Source organism: Trachypithecus francoisi, unplaced genomic scaffold (assembly GCF_009764315.1).
Source record: "Trachypithecus francoisi isolate TF-2019V2 unplaced genomic scaffold, Tfra_2.0 Lachesis_group0, whole genome shotgun sequence".
In the NCBI taxonomy this organism is placed as follows: domain Eukaryota; kingdom Metazoa; phylum Chordata; class Mammalia; order Primates; family Cercopithecidae; genus Trachypithecus; species Trachypithecus francoisi.
The window spans coordinates 3,087,938-3,103,798 of NW_022681453.1; the positions used below are offsets into that span (position 1 = coordinate 3,087,938).

The 15,861-nt window shown below is 38.1% G+C and overlaps 1 protein-coding gene across 4 annotated transcripts in view; it reads left to right on the forward strand.

Annotated features, from left to right (window-relative positions):
- IFT80 (intraflagellar transport 80) overlaps positions 1 to 15,861 on the forward strand; it is a 152,596-nt gene that overhangs the window by 3,361 nt on the left and 133,374 nt on the right. For all 4 annotated transcript variants that reach the window (XR_004435284.1, XM_033202814.1, XM_033202803.1 and 1 more), the window contains exon 2: positions 15,412 to 15,494. Coding sequence is in view for 3 of the 4 variants with exons in the window: in XM_033202814.1 (XP_033058705.1) it covers positions 15,458 to 15,494 (37 nt within the window). In the remaining variant the exon portion in view is untranslated. The remainder of the gene's footprint in view (positions 1 to 15,411; positions 15,495 to 15,861) is intronic.

Here is a 15,861-nt window from a genome sequence, read left to right on the forward strand (position 1 = left end):
AACCCAGGAAGCTAGAAGGCAGAACAGCTCTTCTTTGGAAATATTATATTGAAAGATAAGTATGTTTTTTTCTGTAGGTTGGAATTCTGGAAAGATATATTCAACAAGCAGTAGAGGTACAGAGTGTGGCTTAAGAGAGAAAATAAAATGGGTAGTGTTATAAGAATAATTGGAACACTAAAATAGGTTAGGTTTTTTTTTTTTTTTCAAATAACATACTGTTTTTTTTTTTTAATTTTTATTTTTTATTTTTTATTATACTTTAAGTTCTAGGGTACATGTGCATAACGTGCAGGTTTGTTACATATGTATACTTGTGCCATGTTGGTGTGCTGCACCCATCATCTCGTCAGCACCCATCAATTCATCATTTATATCAGGTATAACTCCCAATGCAATCCCTCCCCCCTCCCCCCTCCCCATGATAGCCCTCCGTGTGTAATGTTCCCCTTCCCGAGTCCAAGTGATCTCATTGTTCAGTTCCCACCTATGAGTGAGAACATGCGGTGTTTGGTTTTCTGTTCTTGTGATAGTTTGCTAAGAATGATGGTTTCCAGCTGCATCCATGTCCCTACAAAGGACGCAAACTCATCCTTTTTTATGGCTGCATAGTATTCCATGGTGTATATGTGCCACATTTTCTTAATCCAGTCTGTCACAGATGGACATTTGGGTTGTGGGAGAAAATTTTTGCAATCTACTCATCTGACAAAGGGCTAATATCCAGAATCGACAAAGAACTCAAACAAATATACAAGAAAAAAACAACCCCATCAAAAAGTGGGCAAAGGATATGAACAGACATTTCTCAAAAGAAGACATTCATACAGCCAACAGACACATGAAAAAATGCTCATCATCACTCGCCATCAGAGAAATGCAAATCAAAACCACAATGAGATACCATCTCACACCAGTTAGAATGGCAATCATTAAAAAGTCAGGAAACAACAGGTGTTGGAGAGGATGTGGAGAAATAGGAACACTTTTACACTGTTGGTGGGATTGTAAACTAGTTCAACCATTATGGAAAACAGTATGGCAATTCCTCAAGGATCTAGAACTAGATGTACCATATGACCCAGCTATCCCACTACTGGGTATATACCCAAAGGATTATAAATCATGCTGCTATAATGACACATGCACACGTATGTTTATTGCGGCACTATTCACAATAGCAAAGACTTAGAATCAACCCAAATAGGTTAGGTTTTTAAGATTGTAAGTGGAGAGAAGTTAGCACCAGACCAAGGATATTAAGAAAATGTTCATTTTTAGAATGTAAGAAGAAATAATTACAGCAATATCTAGGATAGGACCCTCTTGATTACAAGTGACAGAAAACCCAATCCAAATTGTCTTGAGGAAAAACAAATATTGTCTCCTATAACTAAAAAGTCAGGTGACTATAACTGGATTGAGGGTTCAGACAAAGACACAAGGGTTTGGTTTCCTTCCTTCCTTTGAACTCCACTGTGTTGGCAGTATTTTCAGGTTCCGTATGATAGTCTCTAGCACCTTTAGGCTCTCCCCTTGCTGTGGCCAGATAGCTACAGCAATTCCAGCCTCATATCTTCTAAAATTAAAATCCAAGGGGGAATGAGAGTTTCTCTTCCCCAGCATTGATTTGAATAAAAGTCCTGGGCCACCTGTGAAACAGTCTGTGCAAAGGGAATGGAATGCTCTAATTGGCTTAAGTCTGGGCCTCATGCCACATGGGCTAACAGTGAGGAAGTGGTTGTTGCAAAGAGAAATTCTTTTTAGGTAGGAAAAGAATGAATATATATATGCAGGGTGAAAAAACAACTTTCACTGGAAATACATTTATTAAGTACTTACTATGTATTGGGTACTCTACCGGACACTTTACATACTTTATCTCATTTAGTCATCATAACTAATTTGTCAGGTAGGTATTATTAGCCTCATTTTACATAAGAAAGAAAACAAAGTATAGTATCTTCGTGAAGATAAGCCACGAGAGTGAGTGAAGATAAGGTGAGAGTTTTAATAAGAAGGGATTCACGTGTGGAGAATGGTGATCTTATAAAAATATCATTTATTAGGGTTTTGTAGAAATGCAGAAATGCATAAAAATTGGGTCATAATCCCTTTCACTCAGATAATCCTATATTAAATATATAAATGGATAGATTAAAAAGTACTGTGAGCATTGTTAAAAACTTCAAACAGAACAGAAATATATAAAATTATAATTTAAAGCTTTCCTTCTCATCCCAGTGCCCCCACTCTTTTAGAGGTCTCCATTATTAAGTGTCTTGCATATCGTCCCAGAAAAATGTTTTGGTATCCACCAGCTTAAATGTATCTCATTTTTTCTTTTCACAAAAGGAATTGAATTATATAATACAGCTGTATATCTTGCTTTTGTCATTTAACATAGACATCTTTCTGTATCAACACATACAAGTTCGTCTCATTTTTAAAATAGTTTTTTTTTTTTCTTTTTTGAGATGGAGTCTCACTGTCACCCAGGCTGGAGTGTAGTGACAATCTCAGCTCACTGCAACCTCCACCTCCCGGGTTCAAGTGCTTCTCTTGCCTCAGCCTCCCGAGTAGCTGGGATTACAGGCGCCTGCCATCACACCCAGCTAATTTTCGTTTTTTTTTTTTGTTTGTTTTTGTTTTTGTAGAGATGGGGTTTCACTATGTTGGCTAGGCTGGTCTCAAACTCCTGACCTCAAGTGATCCACCCACCTCAGCCTCCCAATATGCTGGGATTACAGGTGTGAGCCACCGTGTCCAGCCAAAAATAATGGTAAAACACAACCTTCAACTATATCAGCTATGCGATTTTTTAAAAATGTTAGTGGAATTAAAAGTGTGAATTAAAGGTGACTACATATTTTTAAATTTGTGAATCACATAGTTTAGTGGTTAGAATTTATTAGACCATCCCACAGAAGAATTATAAGTATAGCCAATAAGAATAATACTGAAGTATGGCTATTAATCATAGCTAGAATTTCAAGGAAACGTAAATACCACAGCATTTAGCAAATGCATACAGGAATTGAGATGGGGTGGGAGTTGAAGGTCTTTACTAATTAAACCATGGTTGTCCAACCCACGGCCCATGGGCCACATGTGACCCAGGACAGCCTTGAATGCAGCCCAACACAAATTTGTAAACTTCCTTAAAACATTATGAGATTTTTTGTGATTTTTTTTCTTTAGCTCATCAGCTCTCATTAATGTTAGTGTATTTTATGTGTGGCCCAAGACAATTCTTCCTCCAGTGTGGCCTAGGGAAGCCAAAAGATTGGACACCCCTAATAAAGTAAACTACTGTACTGTTCCCTGTGGTTAAGCCTTTGAGTCTGTGCCTGGAAATGGTGAGCCTGCTTCTCTCTCTTTTCTACCATGCAAGAGATCTCAGCTCAAGTCTGCAAGTTCTGTGATGGCACCAATCTGAATAAAAGGCTTGCCTTTCCCCTTTCTCCTTTCTCTATTGGAGAAGAGATACAGGAGTCTGGTCAGAGCTATCAATTTAGGGGACTGTTGATAAAATCTGTACTTCTTTTAATAGGACTTTGGTTAGTAATAAGCCAGCCTGCTGTCTCTATTAACTAGTATGCAAGTGACCTAAAGAAAACGTGGTATAAATATGCTTGTGATCTAGCTCTTGAATTTCTTATCCATCCTTCACATTCTTGTTCACTACTAGAGATATTTCTGCCACTTCTTATCTACAGATACATTCTTGTTAACAAGTCATGGTCTCCCTGTTTATCACCTAAAATTTTTCTTATTGTTAATACTTTTACCTCTTAGTTTTATTTCCTAAATCTAATTATTTTATTTTCTTTTTTAAAAACCATCTGTTTTACAGTTCAGTGACATTAAGTATATCCACAATTGTGCCACTGTCACATGCATTCATTCATCTATCCATCCACAGAACTCTTTTTCATCTTGCAGAACTGAAACTGTACCCATTGAACAATAACTCCCTATTCTCCATTCCCCTAGCCCCTGGCAGCCATAATTCTACTTTTTGTTTCTATGAATTTGACTACTTTAGGTACCTTATATAAGTGGAATCATGCAGTATTTGTCTTTTTTCACTAGCTTTTTTCAATTAGCATAATGCTTACTTAGGTCTAACTCTTAATTATATTTTCCTGATTTTAACTCTTCCATATTATAAACACATATATCCACACAGGGATGTAAAATCTATAAACATTTAAATTTCTGATTTTTGATAGTACTTACAGAGTTCTGTAATGAATAGATTTGAATATACAGTCTCAGACTATGATGGTTTGACATGATTTATATTGACTTTATGATGGTGTGAAAGGGAAGCACTTTTCAGTAGAAACTCTTTAAATTTTGAATTTTGATCCTTTTTTGGGCTAGCGATACATGATATGATGCTCTCTTGGGATGCCTGGCAGTGGGCAGCCTGCCACAACTCCCAGTCAACCACATGATCATGGCGTAAACAACTGATAAGCTATAGTATGCAACTACAGGCTAATGTGAGTGTTCTAAGCATATTTAAGGTAGACTAGACTAAGCTATGATGTTTGGTATGTTGCGTGTGTTAAATGTATTTTTGACTTAATGATATTTTCAACTTATGATGGATTTCTTGAATGTAACCCCTTTGTAAATTGTTGAGGAGCATCTGTATATCTTGGTGTACATTCGTATGTGTAGAGTGAATTCCTATGACTAGGAATTACTCCCAGTGTATATTGTTTATATGATACTTCCTTTGCATCAGTAGCTTCTAGTTTAAAATATGGCATAGATTGTAGATTTGACAGAGCCTTGTTTTATTAATATTTACCTGTGTTTCAGCTATAAGGAAGTGTAGAGAGGAAATAATTTGTTTTGTATAATGGGAAGAAGGACTCATAAGACATGGAATTCCCCAAACTTAGGAAATGCAGCACCAATTGACCTACCCTTCAATAATGTATGGAAGTATCTGTTTCTCTGTACTGGCCAACTGGGTTTTGGGTATTTTGCGTTTGGCCACTCGGAGAACAGAACAATGTATCTGGTTGTTTTAATTTTCATTTCTATAATTATAATTGAGGCTGGGCATTGCTTCTTGTTTCTGATTGCTCATAACCATCTTTATGTTTCTACGAACTATGGATCTGTACATTTTTAAAAATAAAAGGTAACCTATTATCAGTGCCCTTGATCAAATGATTTCTAAGGGGACTGTGCTCTCTTATTTTCCTCTGTTTCCATGATATTGCTAATCTATCCCTGTCCACTGGGTCCTTTGCTTCCAAACTTGCTGTTTGCTTCCAAACATGCTAAGGTGTACCCTAATTTAAAAGGCCTTCATAGCTATAGCTGTATTTCCTTTAACCCCTATACTTATATACTTTTTAACACACACACATGTATATATATATATACAGCATATTAATACACACACACATACTACTACATCTATCTACACTTACAGATCTTTAACCTCTGCACTTATAAGCTATGCCTACTGGCTTCATATTTTCTCCATTTGTTCATTGGACAAACGTTTACTGAGCACTTACTGTAAGGAAGGCATGGTTCTAGTTGCAGGGGATTTTTGGGTGCACAAAACAGACAAAAATTTCTGCCCTTATGGAGCTTACATCTTAGAAAGCGGCAACGGTAAGTAAAATACATAATATGACAGACAGACGTAATAGGGTATACAGAGAAGGTGTTACTGAGAAGTGACTTTTGGGCAAAGATATAAAGAAGGAAAGGGGAGTAAGCCATACAACTCTCAGGGTATAGGGATTCCAGGCAGGGTATGGTAAGTACAAAGGCTCTGAGGCAGGAGCATGCTTAAAAGAAAAGCATAGATGTCATTGTGGCTGGAGCAGTTTTAGTGAAAGCGGAGAGAGGCAGAAGATATTGTCAGAGAAATAATGGGTATATTACTCAGGGCTCTCTAGAGTAAACAGAACCAACATGTATATACAGGCATACCTCAGAGATATTGCAGGTTGGGTTCCTGACCACCACAATAAAGTTAATATTGCAATAAAGTAAGTCCCATTAAGTTTTTGGTTTCCCACTGCATACAAAAGTCATATTTACACCACATGGTAGTCTATTAAGTGTGCAGTAGTAATATGTCTAAGAAAAGAATGTACATAGCTTAATGAAAAACTACTGTATTGCTAAAAAATGCTGATACTCATCTGAGACTTCGGTGAGTCATAATGTTATTGTTGGCTGAGGATGTTGCCTGGATGTCAATGGCTGCTGACTGATTAGGATGGTGGTTGCTGAAGGTTGGGGTGGCTGTGGCAGTTTCTTAAAATAAAACAACAATAAAGTTTTCTGCATTGATTGACTGTTTCCTTCATGAAATATTTCTTTCTAGCATGTGATGCTGTTTGGTAGCATTTTACCCAGGGTAGAAATTCTTTCAAAATTGAAGTCAGTCCTCTTCAACTCTGCTGCTGCTTTATCAAATAAGTTGATGTAATATTCTAAATCTTTTGTTATTTCAACAGGGTTCATAGCATCTTCATCAGGGGTAGATTCTATCTCAAGAAACTACTTTCTTTGTTCATCCATAAAAAGAAACCCCTCCTCTGTTGAAGTTTTATCATGAGATTACAGTAATTTAGTCACATTTTTGGGCTCCATTTCTAGTTCTCTTGCAATTTGTAAAGCAATATGTTATTTCTTAAACAATAAGACTTGAAAGCCAAAGTGACTTCTTCATTCATGGGCTGCAGAAAGGATGTTGTTGGTAGCAGGCATGGAAACAACGTTAATCTCTTTATACACCTCCATCTGAGCTCTTGGGTAATTAGGTACATTGTCAATGAACAGTAATCTTTTGAAAGGAATTTTTTTTTTTTTTTCCTGAGGAGTGTGTCTCAAAAGTGGGCTTAAACTAGTCAGTAAACCATGCTGTATACATATGTGCTATCATTCAGGCTTTGTTGTTCTATTTATAAAACACAGGCATAATTCTTAATGGCCATAGGGTTTTTGGAATGGTAAATGAACATTGGCTTCACCTTAAAGTCACCAGCTGCATTAGCACCTAACAAGAGAATCAGGATGTCATTTGAAGCTTTGAAGCCAGGCATTAACTTGTCCTTTCTAATTGTGAAAGTCTTAGATGGCATCATCTTGACTGTTTCATCTACACTGAAAACCTGTTGTTTAGTGGAACCACCTGATTTCATTAATTATCTTAACTAGATCTAGATAACTTGCTGTAGCATCTAAGTTAGCACTTGCTGCTTCACTTTTTGCCTTCATGTTATGGAGAAGGCTTGTCTCTTTAAATCTCATGAACTAAACCCTGCTAGCTTCAGACTTTTCTTCTTCAGCTTCCTCACTGAGATTTCTCAGCGTTTATAGAATAAAAGCAAATTAGGTCCTTGCTCTGGATTAGGCTTTGGCTTAAGGGAATGTTGTGGCTGCTTTGATCTTCTATTCAGACCACTAAAACTTTCTCTATATGAGCAATAAGGCAGTTTTACTTTCTTATCATTCGTGTTTTCATTGAAGTAGCACTTTCCATGTTTTTCAAGAACTTTCTCTTTGCATTCACAACTTGGCTGTTTGGCACAAGAGGCCTAGCTTTTGGCCTCTCTGGGCTTTCAACATGCCTTCCTCACTAAGCTTAATCATTTCTAGCTTTGGATTTAAAGTGATAGACCCTTCTCTTGAATACTTAGAGGCCATTGTGAGGTTATTAATTCACCTTATTTCAATATTGTTGTGTCTCAGAGAATAGGGATGTCTGAGGAGAGAGATGGGGAAACGGCCAGAGGGTGGAGCAGTCAGAACACACACAACATTTATCCGTTAAGTTTGCCGTTTTACACGGTCATGCTTTGCAGTGCCCCAAAACAATTAAAATAGTAACATCAAAAATCACTGATCACGGATCACTGTGGCTGATATAATAATAATGAAAATGTCTGAAATATTGCAAGAATTACCAAAATGTGATACAGAGACACAAAATGAGCACATGCTGTTGGAAAAATTGTTGATAGACTTGCCCAAGGCAGGGTTACCACAAACCTTCAATTTGTTAAAAAAAAAAAAAAAAAAAAAAAGCAATATCTGTGAAGTGTAATAAAACACAATAAAATGAGATATACCTGTGTCTGTGTATATATGATATATGGTATATAAAGATACATATATAAGATATATAGTGTATACATATATTCCCCATATAAAGTCATAAATACATAGATCTATCTGTCTGTATATAGAGGGAGAGTTTAGGAGTTGTCTCATATGATTGTGGGAGCTGACAAGGATAAAATCTGTAGGGCAATGCTGTCCAGTAGGTTGGAAATTCAGATATGAGTTGATGTTGCAGTTTTGAGTCCAAAGGCTGGAAACTCAGACAGAATTTCTGTGTTTTAGTCTGGAGGCAGAATTCCTTTTTTGTGGGGGAAAACTTGGTCTTTGTTCTTAAGGCCTTCAGCTGATTGAATGAAGCCTACCTACATTATGCAAGGTAATATGCCTTATTTAAAGTTAACTGGTTGAAAATGTTATACTCACCTGTAAAAAAATACCTTTACAGTAGTGTTTGCCCAAATGACTGTGCGCCATAATCTAGCCAAGTCGTCACATAAAATTAACCATCACAATGGAAATCCAGATTAATAAGGGCCTTGGACAACATTGTCAGAACTTTGTTTTCACTCCGGGTGAGATAGGAAGCCACTGAAGAGTGTTCAGCAGAAAAGTACCATGGTTTATTTAATTTTTTTTTTTAGAGACAGGGTCTTACTGTGTTGGCCAGGCTGGAGCTCAGTGGCATGAACATAGCTCACTGTAACTTTAAGCTCCTGTGCTCAAGCAGTCCTCCTGCTTCAGCCTTCCCAAGTAGCTAGGACTACTGGCATTCACCACCATGCCTGGCTAATTTTTTATTTTTTTGTAAAGAAGAGGTCTCACTATGTTGCCCAGGCTGGTCTTGAACTCCTGGCCTCAAGCAGTCTTCCTGCCTTGGTCTCCTAAAGTGCTGTGATCGCAGGCATGAGACATTGTACCTGGCTGTGGTTTATTTTAAATCAGTCACATTGGCTGTTGTGGTGAGCATACATTGTAGAGTGGCTCAGAGGCTAACTAGGAAGCTGTTGTAGTAATTCTGGTTAAGAGAACATGGCATCTTGGATTGCGGCCATAGTGGAGATGGTGAAATGTTTTACATTTTGAAGATAAAGCCAACAAATGTTTTTATTTACAAGTTGGATTTGGTTTATGAGAGAAGAGTAAATGATGACTCAAGTTTTTGGTGTATGTAACTGGAAGAATGGAATTACCATTTACCAACATGGGTAAGAATGTGGGAGGAGCAAAGTTGGAGGGAAAATCGGGTTTGATTTGGATCTTTTTAAATTTGAAATGTCTGTTAGACATTCAAATAGAGTTGTCAAATAGATATAAAAGTCTGGGGTTCAGTAGAGAGATACAAACTAGAAATATGAAATTAATAGTTGTCACTATATGGTGAATACATTTACATTCACATTAAGCCATAAAACTGGATGAGTTCACCATGGCAGTGAGTGCAGATATAGAAGAGGTACAAGGACTGAGCCTACCATTTAAGGCTGGGCATATTAGGAGAAATTCACATTTGGTTATTTCCTCTGTAATTCTCTGTAGTTCCTTTCCCTCCTTAAACTGCTAGTGAAGTAAATGCCAACACCCTCATCAAGATTGAAAAGAAATCCCGTTGAGTTCCATATGCTGCTAGAGGACTGCCCCTTTTCCCTTATGAAAGTCTGTATCACTACTGCCTAAGAGAGCAGTTCCAAGAAGGCTACAGTTTAAATCGATTAGCCACCTTTTCTCAAGAGACATTTGGGACTACTATGTCTTACCTTACATCCGTGTTTACCTCAGTCTCCATATTCAAGACTCTTAATTCCCTGCATTAATTTGTTATTAGGATTAGCTGTTGATGACAGTAACTGAAATATGATGCAACTATTCTCTGTCACTTAAAACTTTGATGGTACAGGATTGATGTGATTTTCCACAAGGTCAGGAATCGTGGCTCTTTTTTATCTTGCTGTGTTATACATGGCCTTGATGGCATGGCATGGGAAGTGTCACTCTTCCAAGTTTTTATTTCAATTATGCTGTGATTTTATATAACTTTTTTTTTTTTTTTGAGACAGAGTCTTGCTCTGTCACCCAGGCTGGAGTGCAGTGGTGCAATCTCGGCTCACTGCTACCTCCACTTCCTGGGTTCCAGCGATTCTCCTGCCTCGGCCTCCTGAGTAGCTGGGATTACAAGTGCCTGCCACCACGCCCGGCTAATTTTTTGTATTTTTAGTAGAGACGGAGTTTCACCATGTTAGCCAGGATGGTCTCGATCTCCTGACCTTGTGATCCACCTGCCTCAGCCTCTCAAAGTGCTGGGATTACAGGCGTGAGCCACCGCGCCCAGCGATTTTATATAATGTTTATAAGAAGTAATGAAATGGGTTGCTTAGATAACTCACTGTGAAATTAGGCAACGTGAACTTAGGTACTATTACTGTTGGGCAGTGTATCTGATGCAGGGCAGGCAAGCTCCAAAACGGGCTTAGCCCAGGAGTGTTCTTGGCGTGGCCCAAGAAAGAATTCAAGGGCAAGCTTGTGGTGTTATAGCAACTTTTATTGAAGCAACAGTGTACAGCAGCAGCAGAGGTACTGTTCCTTGTGGAGCAGGGCTACCCCATAGGCAGTGTGCCCAGAGGAGCAGCTCAAAGGCACTTCTGCAGTCATATTTGTGCCCACTTTTAACTATATGCAAATTAAGAAGTGAGCTATGCAGAAATTTCTGGAAAAACAGGTAACTTCCTGGTGTTACTATGGCAATGGTAAACTGATACGGCACACTGATAGGCATGTCTTACAGAGAGGTGCTTTCACCTCTTCTGTGTTTTAGCCAGTACCCAATCTGGTCCTGTGTCTGAGCCCTGCCTCTGGAGTTGAGTCCTGTCTCTTACCTCATTTCTACCCCTCACAGAATATAAAATCCAGATTGGGCCAGTAGGTTGATGATATTATAATAGCCACTGTTGGTTTCAGTATTATTAATGCCTTGGGTGGCCACACCTAGTTTCAAGGGCAGCTAGGAAACATAGTGTTTGTTCTAGGTGGCCAGATGTACAGCAAAACTTCAGATTCCTATACCACAGAAGCAGGGATGCATGGATATTGCAGGATAGCCAGCTGTTTCTACCATCTCCAACCATCTATCTTAAACCATTAGTTCTTCACCATCTAAATTTTTTTAGACCTCACAGTGTGTCATTAGCCAAATCAGTGTCCTTAGCTTTTATTCTGAATGATCCCTTTACTCTCAAAGTCTAACCTAAATCTGGTTGTTTCCTAAGGAAACTGCTTTTCTTTTTCTTTTTTTTTTTTTTGAGACGCAGTTTCACTCGTTGCCCAGGCTGGAGTGCAATGGTGAGATCTCGGCTCACCTCAACCTCTACCTCCCGGGTTCAAGCAATTCTCCTGCCTCAGCCTCCCGAGTAGCTGGGATTACAGGCATGCACCACCATACCCGGCTAATTTTGTATTTTTAGTAGAAATGGGGTTTCTGCATGTTTGTCAGACTGGTCTCGAACTCATGACCTCAGGTGAGATCCGCCTGCCTCGGCCTCCCAAAGTGCTGGGATTACAGGCATGAGCCACCATGCCCGTTGCTAGAAACTGCTTTTCTTACAGATCTCTCAAGTAGAAGCTATTTTGCCTCCCAAACTCCCATACGTCAGAGTCTTATCTCTCATTACTGTATCTGGACAGTTGATTCTCTTTCTCCTTTCTCTCTAAAATCTCCTAGTCCCTTTGAAACAAGTCCTACCAGATTGAACCATTCTCTGCTGTGCTTTTATGCGGTCATCTGCATATCTCTTTGCTCTTCCCTCATTCAGTGAATATTTTAGCATCTGGATAATTGTCCTTATCTCTACTACTCTTCTTGTCATTATCTTCAGCGATTTAAAATGTCCACAAATAAATCCCTGGCCTGTCAGTTACTTGACCTCAGCCACCCACTTTAACAGTCATAACCCATCTTATTGTTACCAATATCTATACTGGCTGTAAAATCTGTTTTAAGTATCCCATTGTCTATCTCCACTTGTTTTTGCTAGTTAACTTTTTCTGGAATCTTAATGCTAACAATTCTAAAGACTTCAGTAGGATTTCCAGGCCATTGAATCTACCACTTTTTCATGGTCTCTTTGACAATTTCATCTTATTCCATGGCTTTGAATATGATGTTTTTGCTGGCAACCCTCAAGTTGATATCTAATTGATATCTGCAACTCCAACTTCCCACTTAACTCCAGACTTAACTATATGATATCTCATTTCTCTTTGACTTTTCCATTGGGTTGTCTAATAGAAACCTTGTACTTAACATATCCAATACAGAATGTCCAAGACAGAATGTTTGATATCACCCTTTCCAACCTGTTTCTCAGTCTTCCTCATTTCAATAAATGGCAACTCCATTCTACCTATTGAAACTTTACAGTCATTTTTTACCACTGTTTTTCTTTTTAATTTTTTGAGACTGAGTCTTGCTCTAATGCCCAGGCTGGAGTGCAGTAGTGCAATCTCGGCTCACGGCAACCTCCACCTCCCAGGTTCAAGCAATTCTCCTGCCTCAGCCTCCTGAGTAGCTGGGATTACAGGCATGTGCCACCACGCCCAGCTAATTTCTGTATTTTTAGTAGAGACAGGATTTCACCATGTTGGCCAGGCTGGTCTCGAACCCCTCACCTCATGATACACCCACTTCTGCCTCCCAAAGTGCTGGGATTACAGGCGTGAGCCACTGCGCCTGGCCACTGCTGTTTTTCTTAAACTCAATTCACCAGCAAATCTTCTGGAATCTTTCCTCAAAATATATTTAGCATATGACTGCTTTATGCTGCTTGTGCTATTGCCTTCCTTGTCCTTCTTTATCTAAGTCACTTTCATTTCTCTTCTGGATTATTGAAATCCCAACTGGTCTTACTGCATCCAGTCTTATTCATTTTCCCTCTGAATAGGCTCTTTATTGTTTACCATCCATTGCATCCATATAAAATGTAAGTCAGTTCATATTGCTTATTTGCTCGTAACCTCTCCACTGGCTTCTTGGTTCATTCAGAAGAAAAACTAAAGCTTTTATTATGACTTTCCAAGGCCCTGCATGTTGTGTCCCACCCTCTCCTTCCCTAATTTCCTGCCAGTCCCTCACTCATTTTATTTTAGGCATACTGGCCTTCATATTCTGACTTAGCTTTAAAAGAATAACTGGCTGGTGTATTTAGAATAGTTTGTAGGGGTAAATGTAGGAGTAGGAAGATCAATTTTGAGGCCACTGCAATAATCGAGGCAGGGGATGGTGGTGGCTTTGGATTATGATGGAGGTGCTGAGAAGTGACCAGATTTGCTGTGTATTTTAGTGGTTGGACTCTCAGATTTTGTTGCACATTTTTTCCTCTCAAGCCTCATAAATGTTGACCCATACTGGACCAAAAACAACTTATACATGATTTTTAGTAGCAAAGACATAGTTGTCGCTACTTGCTCCCTATGTAAAGTTGCAAAGTTACCTGTACCCTCAAAATTGTCTTTCTATTATCTAAACCCAGCCCCTGCCCCAATACCACTGGTTAGTCAGATCCTCATGATCAATCCCTTTAGGCAGATAAAAACACCTCAATGCAGCATTCAGGCAGCTCTGCACTTCCCCAAATTGGCTATGTTTTAACATTACTTTTCTTTTATTCCCTTATTCAATCCCACATGAAAGTGTACATGTCATTCATACAGATGGACTCAGATAAATGGAATGTGTGGGGAAGATCGTTAAGTAAGGGGAATCTTCCCAGTGTTAGCATGCCATCGTCTTACCTTCTCTGATTCCTTGGCATGATGTTTCTGAATGGTTAGTGGTCCTTATAAAAACCATACTGCTTCTATTATTTATAGGGGATTATTATTTATTCTCATGAGGAATTATCCTAATTATTATGGATTTCGGCAGTTTCAGGTTTTCTGATGTAGAATCCATCAGGTCTTTTAAATTTCTGATTGTAATAGTATATTCAGTTTTTATGTGTATTTTGTTATCTATTGTGTTTTCATTTCCAGACGCAAATATTTATCCGCCTTTCTTCTTTTAAAATCTTTATAAGCTGAGTAAATTTCAATTATTGTGAAAAAGCAGCATTTCATAAAATGTTATTAGTCTTTTTTCCCCTGTCTAATCGGAGGGGGCCTGATGGAAGAGGGAGTTTGGAGGAAGGTGGAGAACTCCTAAAGACCAAAAAAGTGAACCTAGGAAGTGTTCCTAGGAGACATTGTATTTTAGCTCTGGCTGTGCTACACATAGTTTCATGCTTTTGAAATTCCACAGAAATCACCTTAAGAGAACTGGAAGAGAAAGAAGTGAAAAGAGTACTTTGAAATACAGCTTTATTTAGCACCTTGCTGATCTAAAGATTCTTGGATTCATGAGAATGAGAAATTATCTAAGGGAGGCCTACTGAATTCTCATCTATAGTCAGTACTTCCTTTGATGTAGTTAGCAGTAATTTTCAACTTAGTAAAGAGATTTTTTTCCCTTTAATTACACTTTCATTTGATTTATATTTGCCTGTTTAGGTTAGTGATGCTACTCAGAAAGAATTCTGTAAATGTAAATCAGACTCAGACAATTTAGCATTTTCTTGATTTCTATCTTTTTTGTGTGTACAACAACTATATTCATAGCAATGATTTGTGTCTTCTGATGATATGGCTATTTGGGGAATGTTATTCTTCTTTTCCTAAGTTTTTATTTGGCAATTACACTGTGATTTTTACATAACTTTTGTAAGCAATTTATTACCTCTTCCTTAAATAAGTCACCTATTTTTCACATTGTCACTGTAGTAACCGTAACTGTTGGGCAGTGTATCTGCCCCACTGCAGAATGTCACCCAGATTGGGCCACTAGGTTTATGATGTTGTATTTTTCCACATGGATTCTAGAATTGTAGCTGAGCCTATCAGACCCTGGATATTTATATCCAGTAGACAAGACCAAAATTGATTTGCAATTGAAGAGTTCCCAGTTTGTGGAATTTTTTGATTTGGTCACAGGACATAGAAATTCTTTACCTGACCAGATTTACTTAGTGGTGTTCTGCATAGGACTGTCTCAAGCAGGTTTAGAGGACTCCTGGGTTTCAGCCCAAGGCTCTCCATCATCCCTTGGTAGGATTGGCACACCAACTAGTTTTCTTTTTCTTTCCATGTACTTGATGTCAGAAGGACTGAAGGTGCTCCTTGGGGTGCAATGATGTTTTGTTTGCTTTTTGTGTGTGTACATATATATTTGTTTTTAATGCTGACTTTATATTTTCTCTCCTTTTATTTTTGCAGTAAATACAATCAAGTGGCATCTTAAATTTTTGCTGGAAGTGGAGTCATGAGACTGAAGATATCTCTTTTAAAAGAACCAAAGCATATCCTTTTAATAGTTGTAAATCTTATCGATTTTCTTATTATAGTATTGTTAAAAGTTTCTCTATTTTATATCCTAGTTGAAGAGTAGATGTTTTTTCATTCCTTTAGTAGCTGTTTATCTAAATTGTTTTAAAATATTTAAGATCATGTGTTGTAGGTAATTCTCCAAAGTGAACCATTTGCTATAATCTTACTTTCAAATTCTTATTGACATTTTTCTTATTTTACTTAAGTACTATACTTAAATACTTAAAAACCAGTTTTTGTTTACTTTGGTAGGGTCTTAAAAAGAAGCTTTTTTTTTTTTTTTTTTTAGACGGAGTCTCACTTTGTTGCCCAGGCTCGAGTACAGTCGGCAATCTTGGC